The following is a 20,785-nucleotide window of genomic DNA, read 5'->3' as shown; positions in this document are numbered from 1 at the left end:
TGTAGTCATTTTCTATTAAGATATCTTTACTTTAGTATGTGAATTGAAGTATGGAGGTATTTTTTTCTAACAAAGATAAGAGGTTGAATATATGTCCAAAACAACTAAAATATGTCCTATATCTCCTAGATATAGGACAGACACTTCAAAGCCTTATTCCTTATTTATAATTTGAATGTCTTTTTTGCCATTTATGAATGTGTTATTCAATGTGTTTCTATGGGCTATAGTATGGCTTAGACTTTTAGAGGTTAAAGAAGGATTTTAAGCCTTGAGACATGGATTGTGTATGTACCATTCAGATGGTTAAATGGGCAAGGCAAAATATTTAAGTGCCTTTGAATGGGATATGGTAGAAGGTGCCAGGCGCACCGGTTTGTGTCAAGAAATGCAATGTTGCTGGGTTTTTCTCGCTCAACAGTTTCCCGTGTGTATCAAGAATGGTCCACCACCCAAAGGACATCCAGCCAACTTGACACAACTGTACGAAGCACTGGCCAGCATCCCTGTGGAACGCTTTCGACACCTTGTAGAGTCCATGCCCCAATGTATTGAGTCTTTTCTGAGGGCAATATTAGGAAGGTGTTCCTAATGTTTGGTATACTCAGTGTAGTGTCTCTGCACATCAGCACTATGCGGTCACTTTAAAAGTGTAGGGGTTAGGTCAACCTCCAATTAACTATTAATCACCTTTTCTGTGAAATTCACATAGGAAGTCTGCAGGCCCATGTTAGTCAGCAGAATTTGCCCAGGTTTGAATTGCAACATTGCCCTCAAAACTGCTGATGGCTTCCCTTTAAACATCACTAATTATTTGGTACTCTGTGGTGTTAAAGTTGTGGTAGTTGAAGTACATGTGATCTAAACCTTTTAGTCAGCATTTATGTGGTCCGCTTGCCCCTCGGATGGAACTTTTTGACCCATCAAAAGCATTTGGAGGTGGGCCAGGAAGACAGAGCTGATGATTCTCTAACTGAAGTCCTGAAAACCGTGTAAGTTTTCTATTGATACTGCACATACAGTACAGTGCCTTCGTAAAGTATTCAGACCCCTAACTTTTTCCACATTTTGTTAGGTTAGAGTCTTATTTTATTTTTATTTTATCAATTTCCACACAGTTTTCATCAATGATCTCTCTGTACTTTTATATGTATACATAAACATTCATACATACATACATAATTTTTTTAGAATATACCTTTATTATTCCCCGCAAACCCAACCACCCCTCCCCCAATTGGAGTAAACTAATAAACAATAACACTTAGGCTTCTACCTTCAGTTTATACATATTATACACATTTACAGACACAATCTATTTTACATTAGTCATATTTTGTTTGTTTTTATTCCGTCCTCTATTTCTGATGTCCATCCAGTTTGATTTCTATTTGTAACTGTGCTATTTCGCAACATTTCTGAACCTAAATACATTTTACAGACCCCGTATGTTTTACATTGGTTATCTTGTTATTAGTCCCACCCTTCAGCTCCATTCAACCCCTCCCATCTATCTCTTAACACCATCCATGTTGGATTTCTATTTGCCATATATTTTTCAACTGTGCTGTGATGCTTCACAAAAGTGCTGAACCTTTCTATTCTCAAAGCTTCTACAGATTGTAAATTAAAGATAAACATTTTTGCTAAAATAATTATTATATTATTGATTGATTGACTATGACTTTTCAAATCACCCAGTATTGCTATCTGCAGTGTTAGTTCTAGACAAATGTTGCAATTCTTCGCCATTCCTGGACCTGTGACCAAAAACAAGCTACATATGGACAGTACCAATATAAATAATCTAATGACTCTGCCTCGTCACAGCAAAATCTGCAGAGCTGGGAAGATTGTATCCCCCATATATATAACATTCCATTGGTTGCAAGAATTTTGTATAATAATTTAAATAAAAAAAATTGAAGTTTTGAATCGGCGTTGTTTTGCGTGTCAATTCATAAACCATGTGCCATGGAATGGGTACATTGAAAATCTCTTCCCAACTATTTTGCAGTTTATATGGCACAGCTGTCAATTTTTTGGTCCATAAATGAAATTGGTATATGTTTTTATTTATCACGACAATTTTCTTTAACCATTTATGGCCTTTAATGCAGGGCCGACAGACAAGTTCCTTTCTTTTCCGCTACTTGCCTCTTCCATTTTTGTGGGTAATGCTGCAATTAGTTGGTTGTAATTTTGGGTAGAGCAGACATTTCCATATATTTGTGTTAGCTGCATGTGTGATATAACTCCACCAGTCCTATTTATGATATAATTTAAAAAAATTATACCTTTTTTAAAAATGTTATCGAAAAATAAGTAGTTTTTTAAAATAAATGAGTATATTTGAGTTTAACCACAATATTTGTTGTATTATTTGTTCTATCTTTTCAGGTAGATTAAACTGAAATTGCAACCCATCTTTCTAAGGCTTGTTTAAAAAATAACTATGTTTTGGAGATGATTTCGTTTTCAAACAGCCGAAAGTGAGCAGTTGTAATCTGAATAAAGGGAAAAGGCCATTCTTGAAAATAAGGTGAGACATTCCTACCAATTTACTAGAGAACCATTTCGGATTTAAGTATAACTTTTGTATAACTGATGCCTTTAGTGAGAGGTCTAATGCTTTAATATTTAATCATTTCTGCCCTCCGAATTCATATTCGTTATATAAATAGGCCCTTTTAATTTTGTCTGGCTTGCCATTCCAAATAAAATGTAATATGTCTTGTTCATATAATATAAAACTAGGTGTAAGGAAAACCATAAGCAAATAGGTCAACTGTGATATGACTAAAGAGTTAATAAGGATCCGCCCCTTTTTTTCAATTTTAGCCTAAAATCACATACCAAAATCTAACAGCCTGTAGCTCAGGCCCTGAAGCAAGGACATGCATATTCTTGGTACCATTTGAAAGGAAACACTTTGATGTTTGTGGAAATTTGAAAGGAATGTTGGAGAGTATAACACAACAGATCTGATGAAAGATAATACAAAGAAAAAAACAACCATTCTTTTGAATTTTTTTGTACCATCATCTTTGTTTTGCAAGAGAAAGGACATAATGTATTATTCCAGCCCAGGTGCAATTTAGATTTTGGCCACTAGATGTGCAAAGTTTTAGACTGATCCAATGAACCATTCTATTTCTGTTAACATTTTTGTATCAAGACTGCCCAAATGTGCCTAATTTGTTTATTAATAACTTTTCATGTTCAAAATTGTGCACACTCCTCAAACAATAGCATGGTATTCTTTCACTGTAATAGCTACTGTAAATTGGACAGTGCAGTTAGATTAACAAGAATGTAAGCTTTCTGCCAATATCAGATATGTCTATGTCCTGGGAAATGTTCCTGTTACTTACAACCTCATGCTAATCGCATTACCCTATGTTAGCTCAACTGTCCCGTGGAAGGGACACCGATCCCAAAGAAGTTGATTTTTCCACAAATAGACAGGTAGTTTCCTTTCCATGGTAGCAAGATCTATTTTTGCTAACTTTCTATAAAAATCTATTGGAGTGAGATCATTTCTTTCTTTCAGGATTTGTATACTGAGTATGGTACCCCGTCACACCATTTTATTGGTAAACTACACGGTAATGTAAAAATTGATCCAATACGTAATATAATCATAATTTGGTTTTAATCCAGAGAGGTTAGCAAAAGTATCTAGATCCTCTATGAGGCTGTGGAGGGATTCTAATTGTGGTTTTAAAAGAAAACATGAATCATCAGCGTACAATGACACCTTTGTTTTTAAACCACGGATTTCTAATCCCTAATCTAATTTTAACAGCTAACATTTCGATGGCAATAATAGATAGATATGCCAATAGTGGACAACCTTGTTTTGCTCCTCTTGACAGTTTAATACTTTCTGAGTAGTTGCCATTATTTACTATTTTACACCTAGGGTTATTATATATATCTTTAACCCATTTTATAAGAGATTCTCCAAAATTGAAATATTCTAGGCATTGATATATAAACTCCAGTCATACTTTATCAAAAGACCTTTCAGAATCAGCAAGACCTGGTGTCCCTGATATTTCATAGTATTCTGTTGTTTCTAGTACTTGTCTTATATTATCTCCAATGTTTCATCCATGTAAAAAACCTGTCTGATTAGGATGAATAATATCTGACAATACCTTTTTAATTCTATGTGCCAAGCATTTAGATATATTTTTTGCATAACAACACTGTAGTGTAAGAGGCCTCCAATTTTTTTTAATGGACTGGATCTTTATATATACCACTTGGATCCCGTTTCAGTAATAATGAAATCAGACCTTCTTGTTGCGTGTCCGATAATCTACCATTTATATAGGAGTGGTTAAAACATGCTAATAATGGTCCTATGAGTATATAAAAAAAAGCTTGGTATACTTCCACTGGTATGCCATCCCGGCCTTAAAGGCTTTAATTACATCAAGAAGTTCCTCCTCTGTAATTTGGCATGCACATGAGTCTTTCTGAACAGATGTTAATTTTACATTATTAATAGGAAAATAATCCATACAATTAGCTTCGGTTAGTGGAGATGGAGGAGACTGAAACGAAAACAAGTACTTTACTTCCTCTTTCAAAATATCATTCGGTGAATCATGCGTGACTCCATCATTTGTAACAAGTTTCAATAAAACATTTTTGGTAGCATTTCTATGTTTCTAAAAGAATTTGGTGCATTTCTAAAAGAATTTGGTGCATTTTTCCCCATATTCCATCCAGTTCGCTTTATTTTTATAATATATTACACTGGATCTTTCTTGAATAAGTTCCTCCATTTATTTTTGTTTTTCCTCTAACTTATTCTGTGCCTCTATGGTACAGGCTCTGGCTGGGCCACTCAAGGACATTCAGAGACTTGTCCCGAAGCCACTCCTGCGTTGTCTTGGCTGTGTGCTTACGGTCATTGTCCTGTTGGAAGGTGAACCTTCATCCCATTCTGAGGTCCTGCGCACTCTGGAGTGGGTTTTCATCAATGATCTCTCTGTACTTTGCTCTCTGTGCAAAATGGCACCATGCTTCACCATAGGGATGGTGCCAGGTTTCCTCCAGACGTGATGCTTGGCATTCAGGTCTGCATTCAGGCCTCTGACATGCACTGTCAACTGTGGGACCTTATATATTTGGAAAGGCGTGTGCCTTTCCAAATCATGTCCAATCAATTGAATGTACCACAGGTGGACTCCAATCAAGTTGTAGAAACATCTCAAGGATGATCAATGGAAACAGGATGCACCTGAGCTCCATTTCGAGTCTCATAGCAAAGGGCTTTGTCATTATGGGGTATTGTGTGTAGATTGATGAGGAACTTGTTTTATTTAGTACATTAAAGAAGGCTGTAACGTAACATAATGTGGAAAAAGTCAAGGGGTCTGAATACTTTCTGAAAGCACTGTAAATGTTCAATTAAAGTGATAAACAAATTGTGAATACACTGAAGACATGGGGTCAGTGTGCACTTACTAGTTTTGCTTCCTCCACTGTCCAACTGCCCCATACTGGGCTAAAACCAGTGATCCTCTGCTTAGCAACACACATAACTTTCCTCCTTGACAACATTCCAATGGTTATATCTAATGTAATTTGATTTGATAGCTCCATCCCCAACATTTCAAGCTTGCTGTGGAGTGAGCTTACGATACCATCTTATTAACTCCGTTACAGAGACAAGAGTGTGAACAAGTGTGTGACAGTTTTGGGAAGCTTGGACATCTTTTGTGTGATGTTTCTGAAATGGAAAAGCATGTAGGGATTTATTTACCCCCTTTTACACGAAGAATAATCAAACACAGGAGATTACAGTGGGAAGATAGAAGAGATTACATTTGTAAAGGTTTTGCAAGTCATAGTTTTTAGTGTCACGTCTACTCCCGCTCCCCCGCTCCAGCGCACGACATCGCAGGTCTACTCACCACCGGTCCGGCAACCCATCATTACGTACACCTGGCAACCATCATTACACACACATGCCCCTCATCAGGCACACCTGGACTTCATCACTTCCCTGATTACTCCCCCTTTATCTATCACTCCGTTGTATCACCCATCAGGCAGTATTGTTTCTGCGTTCATGTTCAGACGCTACTCTTGTTCTTGTATTCTCAAAGGTCGTTCATATTAGACTCACCGACTGCACCTGCTTCCTGACTCCCTGCGTCTTCATTACACATTGCTGAAGCTAATAATATTATCAATGGAATGTTAATACCATAAGGGTGAACAATTGAACAGACTAGATCCAGCAATGATTCCTGGATCTCTTGTAAAGGTGTATGTAGCATTCCAAACAATCTGTGATCCAATAAACATTTTGAAACTCCTTCAATTTGACCCTCATGTGTTTTGTATTGTTTGTTTCTGCTTTGTTGTGTGTGTGTGTGATGCATGTTTCTCCTCAACCCACAACCATTTTGTTGTGTATACATTATGTGTTTAGCTGGCTTCAGGCTCTTGAAAGGCTGTGATTTAGATTGAACAGTGAAAAGATCTGAATGAAAAGCTCTCTACGAGTTTGTCCAATCTCTCTGCATGTGTCAGACTTGTTCGGGCCTTTTCTTTTTCTAATTTAAGAAACTTTACCATCATGTAATGTTGTCTGTTATTCTTACCACACTCAATTCTTAATTTGGGAAAATGTGGGACAAAACAGGAAGAGCATCCTTAAACTAAAATATTGTGGTTTGAAGAGTCTCACCCACACATCTTCAGTTATTTCTCTACACCAGGGTTCCCCACCTGGCAGGCTGAATTAGGCCCCCTAAGTACTGAGCAAAAAATAAAAAATACATTTGGTGTGGAATTTTCGTAGTTGGACATAAGACTGTAATAAAAAAAAATGTAAAACACTCCAGGAAAACATCTCCAAGTGATTTTCATTTAAGAAAGCTGTTCCCAAGTATTCCCACACGAATCGAATACAAATGTAAGCAAGGTTTGAAATTATTTTGTTTTAGTCAGACATATCTGTTTGGGTTTCTTGCGGTCAATTTGCAGTCTACAAATAATATGTAATTATGTTCCAGCCCCCCGACCATCCACCCAAGAAAAAATTGGCCCGCGGCTGAATGTAGTTAATGATCCCTGCTCTACACTTAAAATGAAGTGCTTTATAACACCAACTAGTGGCAACTGATCTGCCACCAACGCGAAGGAGATGAAACCTTAACTTTGCTGGAGTATTGAAACACATCATCCTGAGATGTTTTTGAAAGATTACATGGTGTTGTAACTAAACTTAAGTGTTGTGCAAAACCTTGCCTCCCTGGGCACACTACCGGAAATGGTTAAACACTTTTGGTGTCTATTTCTGTCTAGTGCGGAATTAGATCCCTTATGAAGAACTTTAATGTTTAACATTGATCTGTCTAATAATTTGCCAGTTTAACCTATTTTGGCAGGCAATGTTGAGTACAGCTCTCAATCCACCAGCAATAATTAGATGTTTTACATTTCTTGCTCATGTCATTTTTCTGACGGTTTTGATATCCGTTCATCATGATCCATTACATCTCATGGTACAACGAGCTGATTAATACTAATATAGAAGTATACTTTTCTTTCTTCAAACATGCAAACAACATTGTGTATAAGAATGATAAAGTCAAAAAGGTTGAATTACCCACAATCCTCTAAAAAGTTAAGTCACTCAATTTTCTCTCTTTCGTTATCTTAATAATGTATACTTACTTTTTGAGTAACGTATTAAGTTGGATTTATTCTTAAATGTTTTGGTAAAATGAAATGAACAAATCATTGAAATGACCTCAGTGAAAGTCAAATATTTTTATTAAGCATGTGTTATTTTAATTTTAATTTTAATTCACCACAGAATATTTTTTACAATATGGGTATGTGTTTGAGTGTGTATTTCTTAACAATTTGATTGTATGAGAGACACAGTCTGCAGAAAAATATATTTTGTGTGTGTGTGTGTGTTTTGATGCTGCCGTTTACATGCACTGAAACCCCAAAAAGTGTTATCACAACATTTTCTTAAAAACACCAATATTCAGATTGAAGAACCACTTTGGGTGTTTCAGAGTACTTCTATTGTGTTTTAAAACCCATTCTGTGTACCAAAACACTTACATTGGGTTTACATTCAAACATCCTCCAAACACCAGCTCTCAGATTAGTTGCACTACTTTCATGGTTTCCTTACACAATCATAGGGGTTTGAGTCTTTCTATTTGTACAGTCTGGCTGTACAACTGCCTCATTACACTAGCTGGCACGGCATCCTCTAGATGTAAAAACACAACAAAACAAAACACTTTTAGAAATCATCTCTAAACCATTTTTTAAAATGTTTTATTGAATTAGCACATTAGTTATATAACCATTGAAAATGTCTTAAATTTTCCAGAAAATATCCAGTATAATCAAATAATTACATTAATGCATCTTTAATTAGTACTTCCAAACTAATAATTAGATTAATGTACCTTTCTATGGTTTTAGTCAAGCTGATGGCATTGTTGTTGAAAATCATAGGGATGTGCCATTTTGGTCTTTGCATGTTTTCTTTTGAGGCGTGAGAAATATCTTTGTCAAGGGTAACTCGGTGTGAGAGAACCAAACCCCCGGCCCCAACATATTGAAAACAATTTTTTCCCAGGCTTGGGCTTCACATTGACTATACAGGATGACAGTAGAGCCTTTTCCCACAGTAATTGTTAGTTGCGCTCTAATACCGTGGTTTCTCATTTCTGTTTTCTATGATCACACATACACACAATTTAAAGTATGTATAATACCGCCAACCATTATTGGTTGATCACATAATAAGCAGAATGGATCTTTCACAATGAGCAGGGCAGGCTGATGTTGAAATACTATACAAACAGCCTCTACTAAAACACCACTTAGTTAGATTATACTGTTCTTCATAACTAAGAAACACTTGTGGGAGAGAGTGTGATGGAAAGTGTAAACATAGGAAACTTGAAGACACGAGTTGTAACAAGGCTGAGAAAGATACAGTGTTATTAACAATGGGCTCTTACATGTGAAAAATATTTCTCGGTAAGAAATCAGAGTAGCCTACATAATGAAGATATTGTTACAAGAAAAGTCTCGACATAACAATTGTATAGACAGCAAAAATTAGATTTCAAAAGAAAATGTCTAATGTTTGTATTGCCATTATGCTTTCCTAAGGCATTTCATGGTTGTATGATGTTGAATAATGCCTGATCAAGGTCATGTGTCAAGTACTTCTTGATGCTTAATACTGTTACATAAGTTTAAACAATAAAGATAGTAACAAGTCTGGAAGATGTTAGGAAATATACTGCACAAGGTTAACAGCTAGTTTGGTTAGCTTAGAATGTTTGCATTTAGTTGTTGTGAGAGTATACTAAGATACACATACACACACTGACAGTTGTGTTTACCAAATACAATGCAATTTCTCTGTAAACAAATTAACAACAGACTTTCAGCATGCTTATAGATAAGGGCATTCAACATGTACTGCACTGACACAAATGACTGATGATTGGTTGAATGAAATTGATAATAAGAAGATTGTGGGAGTTGTACTGTTAGATTTCAGTGCAGCCTTTGACGTTATTGACCATAACCTGTTGTTGAAAAAAATGTATGTGTTTTGGCTTTTCAATCTCTGCCATATCGTGGATTCAGAGCTACCTATCTAATAGAACTCAAAGGGTTTTCTTTAATGGAAGTTTCTCTAATATCAAACTTGTAAAGTGTGTAGTACCGCAGGGCAGCTCTCTAGGCACTCTACTCTTTTCTATTTTTACCAATGACCTGCCACTGGCATTAAACAAAGCATGTGTTTGTGTCCATGTATGCTGATGATTCAACCATATACGCATCAACAACCACAGCTAATGAAGTCACTGAAACCCTTAACAAAGAGTTGAAGTCTGTTTTGGAATGGGTGGCCATTAATAAACTGGTCCTGAACATCTCTAAAACTAAGAGCATTGTATTTGGTACAAATCATTCCTTAAGTTCTAGACCTCAGCTGAATCTGGTAATGAATGATGTGGCTGTTGAACAACTTGAACTTGAACAACTTGAACAACTTGAATTACTTGCCCTTACTTTAGATTGTAAACTGTCATGGTCAAAACATATAGATTCAATGGTTGTAAAGACGGGGAGAGGTCTGGCCATAATAAAGAGATGCTCTGCTTTTTTGACACCACAATCCAAAAGAAAGTTCTGCAGGCTTTAGTTTTGTCTAATCTTGATTATGGTCCAGCCGTGTGGTCCAGGGATGCAAGGAAAGACCTAGTTAAGCTGTAGCTGGGCCAGAAGAGAGCAGCACGTTTTGCTCTTAATTGTAATCACAGGGCTGATATAAATACTATGCATGCCAGTCTCTCTTGTCTAAGAGTTGAGGAGAGACTGACTGCATCACTTCTTCTTTTAATAAGAAACAAATCCCAAATTGTTAGCATAGTCAACTTACAAACAGCTCTGACACACCTTCTTATCCAACCAGACATGCCACCAGGGGTCTTTTCACAATCCCCAAATCCAGAACAAATTCAGGAAAGCATACAGTATTATATAGAGCCCTAATTGCATGGAACTTCCTTCCATCTCATATTGCTCAAATAAACAGTAAACCTGGTTTCAAAAAACAGATAAAGCAACACCTCGAGGCACAACGCCTCTCCCCTATTTGACCTAGATAGTTTGTGTGTATGCATTGATATGTAGGCTACGTGTGCCTTTACATTTTTTTGTATGTAGTTCTGTCTTTGAGCTGTTCTTGTCTATTGATGTTCTGTATTATGTCATTCTGTATTATGTTTCATGTTTTGTGTGGACCCCAGGAAGAGTAGCTGCTGCTTTTGCAACAGCTAATTGGGATCCTAATAATAAAAAATATATCCAAAAATGCACCACACGCACAAACACCTGGACACATGCACACATGCATACACACACTCGCAGAAAGCATACAGAAAGAAACCAGATGAAAATGATTATAAACCTCCCAGTCCCAGTTCTTGTTAAGCCCCATTATTAAAGATCTGTGAAATGGATTTAGTGCTTGGGAATTAAATCCTAACTGGTATGGCTAAAATAGCCCATTGAAGAGACGCCCCTTGGTGGTATGTTAAAGCACACCAGAGGCTGTAGGTCAGGCCCAATGATAACAGAAAGTGTATGTGTGTGTGCGTGCCTGCGTGTGTGTGTGTGGGGGGGGGAATTTAGTAACCAAGATCACATTTATACAATCACCTTGATTATATAGTCAACACGTAACCCCTTTCTATTGGCCTTGTTTCAGATATAGCTACACAATTTACCTTCAAGTCCTCTAGATGGCAATAATATCTCTGTACATGTTTATTAAGTCCTGGAAAGGCAGCATTTCGTTGGAACAGGGTTGAGTGAGTTAGTTTCAATTTCAGCAATTTCCAGTTCGAGAGTCAGTTAAGAAACTTGCTGCCATCAGTTCTCAGAATATGCACTCCATCAATTTCTTCAGAGTCAAAGCAGATATGGGGGGTTGCAAATAGTCTGGGTAGCCATTTGATTAGCTGTTCAGGAGTCTTATTGCTTGGGGGTAGAAGCTGTTTAGAAGCCACTTATTATATGGTATTGTCACAAATAGCGTTTTGTAGATGCCCTCACATTGCAACCCATTCTGAACTGCAGAAAATATGGTCATTTAAGAGTGATTCTCTTTTTCATTAATAAATTATTTGTTTATAGTACAGATAGATTCGGCAAAGCCATAGCGTGTATCACATCTATACTGTCTTTACAGTGGTCCGGCCTAGAATTCAAGAGGGAAAATCAACTTTTTCCCGTTTTATTGATTTTCAGAAGGCTTTCGATTGGGTGAATACAGACCTCCTTGCTTTCAGACTAATTAAAATTGGAATTGATGGTAGATTCTATGATGCTATCAAGCTCTTTATCGGGCTCCAGTTGCCTGTGTTCAGGTCAATAACCTCAGGACTGGCTGGTTTCCAACCCTTTACTATGTAAAGCAGAGAGACGTACTCTCACCCACTTTATTTACACTATATGTTAATGATATAGCCCTACAAATCAAACATGCTAAACTTGGTGTTGAAGTTGAGGATATATTCCTTGGCATTTTGTTGGGCATCTGGGCATCTGGGCATCTGATGACATAGCTATCCTTGCTGAGACATAAGATGACCTCCAAAACACACTGAGTGAACAAAACACCATCCTAATATTGAATTGCATCCCCTTTAGCCCTCAGAACAGACTCAATTCGTCGGGGCATGGACTACAAGGTTTCAAAAGCATTCTACAGGGATTCTGGCTCATGTTTACTCCAATTCTTCCCACAGTTGTGTCAAGTCGGCTGGATGTCCTTTGGGTGGTGGACCATTCTTGATACACACGGAAAACTGTTGAGCATGAAAACCCCAGCAGTGTTGCAGTTCTTAACACGCTCAAACTGGTGCGTCTGGCACCTACTACCATACCCTGTTCAAGCTTACTTAAAACATTTGTCTTGCCGTTCACCTTCAGAATGACACAATCCATGTCTCAATTGTCTCAAGGCTTAAAAATCCATCTTTAACCTGTCTCCTCCCTTTCATCTACATAGACTGAAGTGGATTTAACAGGTAAAATCAATAAGGGATCAAAGCTTTCACCTTGATTCACCTGGTCAGTCTATGTCATGGAAAGTTGTTTTGTACACTCAGTGTATGTTCATTTAAATATTGTTAATTTATGGTGTACTAAATGGAGATTAGTGATAAATCAAGATAAAACCCAGGTTGTTCATTTCAGAAAGAAGAGTGTGTAGAGAAGTACACACAACTTTTATTTTGGTACAACCCTATTACTCTACACTGGGCTTTATAAATACTTTGGCTTCACTCTGGATGAACACATGACTTTTGAAGGTGGCATTAGATCACTAGAAGATTCTGGAGGTAGAGCCTTGAGGTCAGTGTTAAACAAAATGAAAGTATGTAAGGACCTTGGTTAGTGTGCTTATTCTCAGCTGTATAAATCCGGTGTGTGTCCAGTGATGGACTATGCTGCTGGGGTATGGGGATCCAAAGTACGTACTAATTGTAACAATGTTCAAATCACAGCAATCCGCTGCTTTCTTGGTGTGCATAAACTGACTCCGAACCTAGCCATCTGTAGAGATATGGGTTGGGAACCGTGTGTGGTTGGGCAAAAGTGCCACATGGTGCATCTATGGAATAGACTGATAAACATACAGAACACAGAATCACAAAAAACTGCTTGACTGGGACCTTACTCATAACTATCCGTGGGCTAGAGAATCTGTTTTTGTGAAACTGATTTGCAGCATATTATTATTTTTTAAACCTTTATTTAACTAGTCAAGTCAGTTAAGAAAAAATTATTATTTACAATGACGGTCTACACCAGCCAAACCCAGACAACGCTGGGCCAATTGTGCGCCGCCCTATGGGACTCCCAATCCCAGCCGGTTATGATAGAGCCTGGATTTGAACCAGGGTGTCTGTAGTGACGCCTCTAGCACTGAGATGCAGTGCCTAAGTCTGCTGCGCCACAAATTACCATGTGGTGTTAACCAAATCAGGTACAAGCTTTTTCTGATCCACAAGGAAAAATGGGCAGCTGATATTTGGTTTAAACCTAAACTTAGAATGTATACTCTTCTCAAAGAGAACTAAAGCCCTGAACTAAACGTAAATCTGAATGTAACAAAAGCCCAAAAGTTAGTTTGTGTCCAGCTAAGATCTGGCCCCCTCCCTGTGACACAACAGACAGGTCGATTCAACAGAATCCCTGACGAGGAAAATGTTTGTGTATTGTGTGATCTTCTGCAAAATCGAAAGTGGAGTTTGTTTTCTTTTCAGAAAGGGAGTTTTTGACATTGCACAATTTATTTTCAAAACATGTGGGAGAAGGAGAAGTGTATTGTTCATGTAATGTGACAAGGTGAAAACTGTACTTTTTTATGAGTGCTAATTATTCATTTAATTGTTAAATGCATTTACTTTGTTCAATGTAAAAAATGTGTTTAGTGTTTTGTGTACACAGACTTGATATCGTGTCTTATAAGCACATATGGGCTGGGCACCAATTGGTGTACAACAGAAATAAAATCAATCAATCTATAGTGTATTTCTTTAGTGACACATTTTTACTGAAACCAAACCTGCAGGATCTATAGTCTATTCTTTCAATAGTGGTTAACTTACAAATTCAGTTTTTCCACCTCTGTACGTGTAGGTATAAAACTGCAAAGACATGTTGCTATAGAGTTCAAAGTCTTCATTTCTGGAAAATGTTTCAGAGTATCATATCATTACACTTGTTTGACAAGATAGAACATGCAAATAAGCAACTGAAAAGCATGATCAGTTCTGAAGCCAGGGCCTACATTAGACCTGCCCATCCTACCCCTATCCCTCCCTCCCTTCCCTTGCCAAACAGGATCTGTAGAATCTTTCAGAATAATTTTCTCAGGAGACAGGAATGTTTGAGTACAAGCCCTGTTGCCTGCTGGAACATGCTCCTGACATTCCCTAAAACTCCCCAAAAAAAGGATGATGTACTGAGGATGATGTATTCACCTTTCCTTTAGTTTTAAACCCAGGAGGGATAGGGATTCAAACCCCCCTGAACGCTGCCATGACTAAATCAACAAAAGCTAAATAAACATTCCCCTTTCCCTAAAGAATCAAGTGCTGAATGCCATAAGGCCACCATCTTGTAACCTGGTGTACGTGCATAGTATATCAGCCCAGACGCACAGCCCAGACATACAGTGACTCACCACTGAAATGAAGCCGTCTGGAACGCAACCTTGAATGGCTGCAGGACTCGTGTTCACATGAGACTCTGACTTCTTTACTCAGATGTGGAAGTGACACACAACCAACCTCTCTGACCGTGTCTTCTTTAGAAGTAAGGTCATGAAGGATATCTGTTTTTGCGTTTGTATTTTCTTCTACCAAATCAGTCTGGTGTAAGTCAGTGGTATTTTATTAAAAACGTATGTACAACAATTACAATCATAGACTCAAGGGAGGTAATGATAATGAACTGAATGAGTGTACAAAACATTAGGCTCTTTCCATATAGACTGACCAGGTGAATCAAGGTGAAAGCTTTGATCCCTTATTGATGTCACCTGTTAAAGCCACTTCAAATCAGTGTTGATGAAGGGGACAAGACAGGTTAAAGAATGATTTTTAAGACTTGAGACAGTTGAGACATGGATGGTGTATGTGTGCCATTCAGAGGATGAAAAGAGGATGAAAAGATTTAAGTGCCTTTGAACGGGGTATGGTAGTAGGTCCCAAGCGCCCCGACAAAGAGAGACTGTGGGTGCAATTCAATATTAGGAAGGTGTTCCTAATGTTTTGTACACGCATTTCAACCATTTTCTAAGCATTAAATTTTTTTTGAACAAGTACACAATGTATAAATTGCACACACATTTTTTTCTGAAATCTCCAGGTTTATTTTTTATACAAGAATAAGGTTAGCTTAAGTTTTAATTCATCAAGCTAATGGAATAACTTGCAATATCCCAACACAAATAGGTTTTTCTTTTTGAGTTGTCCATAGTTTATACAAAAACATGAAGTTACTGTATTGAACAGATTTGGTGAATTTGTTATCACTATATACAGTAGATAATTTATTAGACTGAAAATAGGATCCAGGTTCGTTAAAAAACATATAGTATAAATACAGTATCACGAAAGTAGTGGCATCTTCACCGAATGAAATGAAATATGGCACATTTAATGAAATATAATGGCACATTTCTTTTCTCCAACTATCCTCCCACATCACCATCTATTCAGAGATAGATATGCTATTGAAAAGGCTGGGACAGGCTGGGACAGAAATTGAGGAATAAAGACATCACTGCAACATTTGCTTGTCCCCTGAAATTGAAATAACTCCCCTTTCCACTGGCAGGGAATAGACTCATGGAGATGCACTCAATGGTTCAACCATATAGAGTAACTTAGTATTCCTGCATTCCTGTTCTCGAGTCTACACTTTCACCAACGTTGTCTCCTTGGTGCTCTTATTCCTTGAAAAGCATGGATCTGCCGCTGTATCGCATTAAATGCTATGTCTCAAAGTTCACTCTTTCTCCAGGAAAGCTCTCTGTAGTTTTATTTGACTGGCCAGAAGTTGGAGGTGGGAGTGGTGGTACTTGGAGACTCTTTGGGAGCTTGGTTTGGGCTGTGGCCGTAGCTGGGGGAGTGAGTGACACTTGGGCTGCTGGGTGGAGAGGATGTAGACGAGGAGCATGAGGAGGATTTCGATTTGATCTGAAACCACTTTTCTCCCAAGGCCTTGGCAAAATGGTCATCCACAGAGACGCTGATGGAGAGCTGGCGGGAGCTGGCCATTTGGTAGTCCATCCCCAGGCTTCTCTTGAAATGTTCCTCCACCACATGGTCATAGCTGTGCTTAGATAACACTACAGTGGAAAGAATACAACAAAGGTCAGGCATAATTCTTAACAAGTCTGCAATATAACAGCAGCATTGTAGCACTAGTTTTGATGAGATAAAAGGAGTATGAGACTGACCTGTGGAGGAGTGGCTACTGCTGCCGACCTCAGATCTGCAGGTGGGCTTTCTTGTGGAGGACACACAGGTGATCACAGAAGGACGCATCTGAAAGAGGCAAAATCATTGGTACATTTCACAACAGTATATGACTCTGTACAGAACAATGTAGCTGAAATTCTCATTCCCCCAAAACAATAGGATTAACATGTCAATATAAACATGAAACATTTCGCCATCACTAACTCTTTGTAGAGGGTTTAGTTTGTTTTTGGAAACAAAATACATTTGGTTATGGGATGGGAACTGAAAACTGTTCACCCTCATCAGGGTGGCACAAACAGGCCAAAGAGAGAGCTGTCTGTTTGCTCTTACTGATGACCTTCCTCCCACCATTGCACACATTTTCTTCCCAAATCAGGCTGAATTGGATATCATGGACAAGCAGAGTCCCATAAAGTATCTTGGGAATATAATGTGCCTGAGAGTTTAGACTCCCTACAGAGATCTCAGAGATATGTAGGCTCTGACTGCCTAGGGCTACACTGGGAGATTACAAAGGCACATACAATATGACTGACACAAACAAGAAATCCCGTCTTTCAAGTTGTTAGCACTATTATAATTGTTCCTCTTGAAATTACCTGATTGATGGCTGTAGTGCTTTTGGTTTTCTCCTCTGTCCTCTCAGGCTCTTTCCTTGGTTTCTTAATTAGGTCCAGTGGCTCATCGATAGGTGGTGTGGGATACACATGGCAGGGCAGATGACCTGTGGGGCTAGGGGTTGGGCTCCAGGAGGATGTGGGACTCTGGGGAACACTAAACACAGATGGCCTTCTCATGTTGCTCCTGCTTTGTGCCCTTTCTCGCCTGAAACACAAAACCACACATTGAAACATGGAATTACACACTGGACATGGAGTTACGAAACCAGTGGTTGTCAGTGACTATGTTATACAGTTATGGGGAGGTTTTACAAACCTTTCTTCCAATGTTAGACCACACTCAAAGCTGTGCTTGCGTTTGACCGGATGCACTGGGGGCACTCGAACTCTCTCATTGGCCATATGCCTGAATCTATCTTCACTTCTTAGGTTGGGCTGACCTACAAGAGGAAAGATCAAGCACAAGTAAAGCTCATGGTTACTATTTGAAATAATATACAGTATAAATATTGGTTGATATATTGGCACAGATAATTATGACTTACACCTAACTGTAGCTGACTGAAAAGACGTTAGGTGTGGCAATGAGTAAATAGGTGACTGGTTGTTTTGGTCTGTGGCACTGTGACATATGGTTCATCACCTGTATGAGTGGTTCGTGGGAAAGCTTTCATGCCACCGTTAATTGTAAACTCCGTTAAGCTGTTGAACTAGACCAACCAGATTGGTGAGTATTACAACTCGTTCCAGCTGATTCAATGTGAACGGTAAATGTTGTTTTTCTACATACAGTGATGATGACACCCATCTCATTTACATATCTATGAGAGAAAGATTAGTTTCTACTCAAAACGTGATTTGAACTGGACAAACTTAACACTTCAGTCGCTAATGCCTTGATTGAAGTATCACTTCTTACGAAAAGAGAACTAAATGTCTCACAACTGTCATTACAATACACACGTCACACAGAAGCATTCTCCTTATTGTGAGAAACTAACTGAAACACATCAGCAGCTGCTAACATCCTTTTTGTTACTGACAGAGAGATCGATGTGAAGCTTACCAATACATTACACTGGTATTTGTATTTTGTAAAGCTAACACCAGCCCTCTTCATACCTCGCGTCATGTTGTTTCTTTCAAGCTAAATTCAAATTAGTGTTATCAATATGCCAAAAGAAATCCACCACATTAGCATGCAATGCTGAATGATTAGGTCATGTTATTACATGATTGGTCCCCCTAACCTCAAATACTCCCCCAATCCACAATCCTCAATCCAATCCACATCCCAAACAGTACTGTCCCTCAATCGCAACTTCTCCCCTATGACCTCCCCTTCTGTGCTTTGGACAGCAGAGTGTCACAGTGGAGGCCTGTGGAGGGGGACTGGGGGAAAACCACACCTTGTCTGACTGACTTTCTGATGCCTGAGGCATGGTTATTTGTTTCCCATGGAGGAGTAGAGGTACAAGAGGGCAGTATCTTCAGAGCATCTCCATCTGCCACAGTTATTCTCAGCATCTGACCTAAACCCCTCTGAAATAATGCTTGAGTGCCATGACACATTTTAGGAAGTTGAAACTGCACCAAAGTTTATACAGTGAGGTATCATTATCACACTCGTCTACATTATCTATAACTCAGACTGTAAAAGTGAACATTTGTCTTGGTTTCTTGAATGTGCTAAAATTGTTTTTATAATGGATTACATATGTTTGTGTGTTTATACAATTCAAACCATCAGCTAAAATGCCCTCATTGACATTCACGGCGACTTAGTAAAAGCTATTTTATAATGTCCATAAACATTTGCATTTCTAAAAACATTGTGAACTAATTACAATATAACAACTGTGTCATCATACATGATAACAATGCAATATGCAGCAGTGAAGACTGCTATTTAAAGCAACACAGATCACCGCAGCACAATTATATTTTGTGAAACAATAGTATAAGAAAATAAATAAGAAATATTACCTTCCAAGATGTAGACTTTGAAACCACTGCTCATCCGAGTTATGTATTGGAAATTTGCAACAGCCATGGCTCCTTAATTGTCTTTGTCTGTGAATAAAGCCAACTACAGAGGACCACCTTGTCTGTTCGAGCTTAGAGGACACAATGAGCCTAAGTTCCTGTTGGTAATGGAAAGGCAATGAGATGCTTGGCTAGAGCTTGCCCAGGTAACGTATCAGGAAGCTGTACAGAGCTGCAGTGTCTTTCAGGAAAATGTATTCCTGCATTGTCATTGGTTGTTCCGATCACAACCTCCCCCATTTTAGATGTTTTTGTTATTGTTGCAGGAAGTGTGTGATCACAGGTAGGCACCTCAGAGAAGGAAAATTATGGTAAACTGTTCTATGACTGTCCCTGCACCACCCATCCAAGCATCTACTTCACTTATCCAGAAGACTAGCTATTTCAGGAATAAACAGGATTGTAGTATAGATTACTCAACACACAAGTTAATTTAACAGAGACTCTCCCCTCTCTGGAAGTTAGCACCTGTCCCCAGCCCCTCCCTCGCTCCTAATCTACAATCTCACCAAACTGCATTTTTTCGAGTGCTTAGCCCACTGGTGCTCCAATCATTCCACTGACCTGCCCATACACGCACACAGCTGTACTGTGAGCCAGCCTCACCATTAATCCAAAGGCTTTTGTTGATGGCCAGACAAAGGCTCCTAAGTCCTGGAAATGCTACTGCCCTGAGAAACAATCTTGCCTGAGCATGCTGAAGAGTCTGGACACAAATGAGCACACTCAACACTCATGACCTGACACATATAAAGTCACTTAAAAATAAATAAATCTTTTAATTCTCTCTTTGAAAATGAGCACATTTAGAATTTCTATTGATTGATATGCCTTTGAATGGGGGGACTCATTTAGTTGATTACTAAGGCTACATTTTATATTCCTTTTGTACCTTGATTAAAGGATTAATAACTAATTGAAATATCTTATTGGGTTTATGTGTTGTAAGAATGCATTCTAGAGTTATTGGTATATTATGTCCAAAAAAATTGTGCTGATGAAGGTCTGTGAAAGCACTCAACAAATATGGAGACTACTCTTGTCAGAATATGATTGGTTCTGCTTTAAAGCAAGTCAAGCTCAACAGTGACCCCATGGGGAACACACTGGGATTTGTAACATTTTATTCATAGGATTTTGTTAATTATAATGTATATATACTTCAACAATACTGAGTGTGCAAAGTAAAACTGACATTCCTTCATGATCACCAATGTTATACATGAATTCCATTACATTTGATTTGATCAACATTCAATAGAATGGGATGATTTAATAGGATTCATTTTAATAGAACATAGAATGATCCTGCATTTTCAGACTTTTTACTGATGTTTTCTTTCCTGCAGTCATTGTCTCATTGCTTTGTTTTATGGGAATATTTCCTGCCATAATGTCAACCAATCAACATGCATAAGAGGTGTAACTTCATGTAGTGTGGATAATAGAAACAACATTGTGAGCAGTTCCCACTCAGCAAACATTTACTGGGTTCTATGGGTAGTTAGTAGACCAACTGGTTTCTAT

At 38.2% G+C, this 20,785-nt stretch overlaps 1 protein-coding gene across 1 annotated transcript; it reads right to left on the bottom strand.

Annotated features, from left to right (window-relative positions):
- Positions 1–15,458: 15,458 nt before the first annotated feature.
- On the bottom strand, positions 15,459–19,293 carry vgll4 (vestigial like 4 (Drosophila)). The gene is made up of 5 exons (NM_001141357.1): positions 19,199–19,293; positions 17,529–17,652; positions 17,192–17,417; positions 16,568–16,655; positions 15,459–16,456 (listed from the first exon to the last, which is right to left on the bottom strand). Exons 1-5 carry the CDS (start codon positions 19,263–19,265, stop codon positions 16,146–16,148), a joined length of 816 nt encoding a protein of 271 aa, NP_001134829.1. The 5' UTR covers positions 19,266–19,293; the 3' UTR covers positions 15,459–16,145.
- Between the last annotated feature and the right edge of the window lie 1,492 nt (positions 19,294–20,785).

The sequence above is a fragment of the Salmo salar genome, chromosome ssa20 (assembly GCF_905237065.1).
Source record: "Salmo salar chromosome ssa20, Ssal_v3.1, whole genome shotgun sequence".
NCBI lineage: Eukaryota > Metazoa > Chordata > Actinopteri > Salmoniformes > Salmonidae > Salmo > Salmo salar.
Note: the sequence above shows the minus strand (reverse complement) of the source record. Positions and strands in the feature narration are given on the sequence as shown.

What these genes read in the sequence shown, in the direction of transcription:
- vgll4 (NM_001141357.1), bottom strand. Translation starts at nt 19,265, where the DNA reads ATGGCTGTTGCAAATTTCCAATACATAACTCGGATGAGCAGTGGTTTC. An exon ending in GGTCTAACATTGGAAGAAAG is followed by an intron (nt 17,418 to 17,528) that starts GTTTGTAAAACC and finishes TTTGTGTTTCAG; the next exon opens with GCGAGAAAGGGCACAAAGCA. An exon ending in GCACTACAGCCATCAATCAG is followed by an intron (nt 16,656 to 17,191) that starts GTAATTTCAAGA and finishes TGCCTCTTTCAG; the next exon opens with ATGCGTCCTTCTGTGATCAC.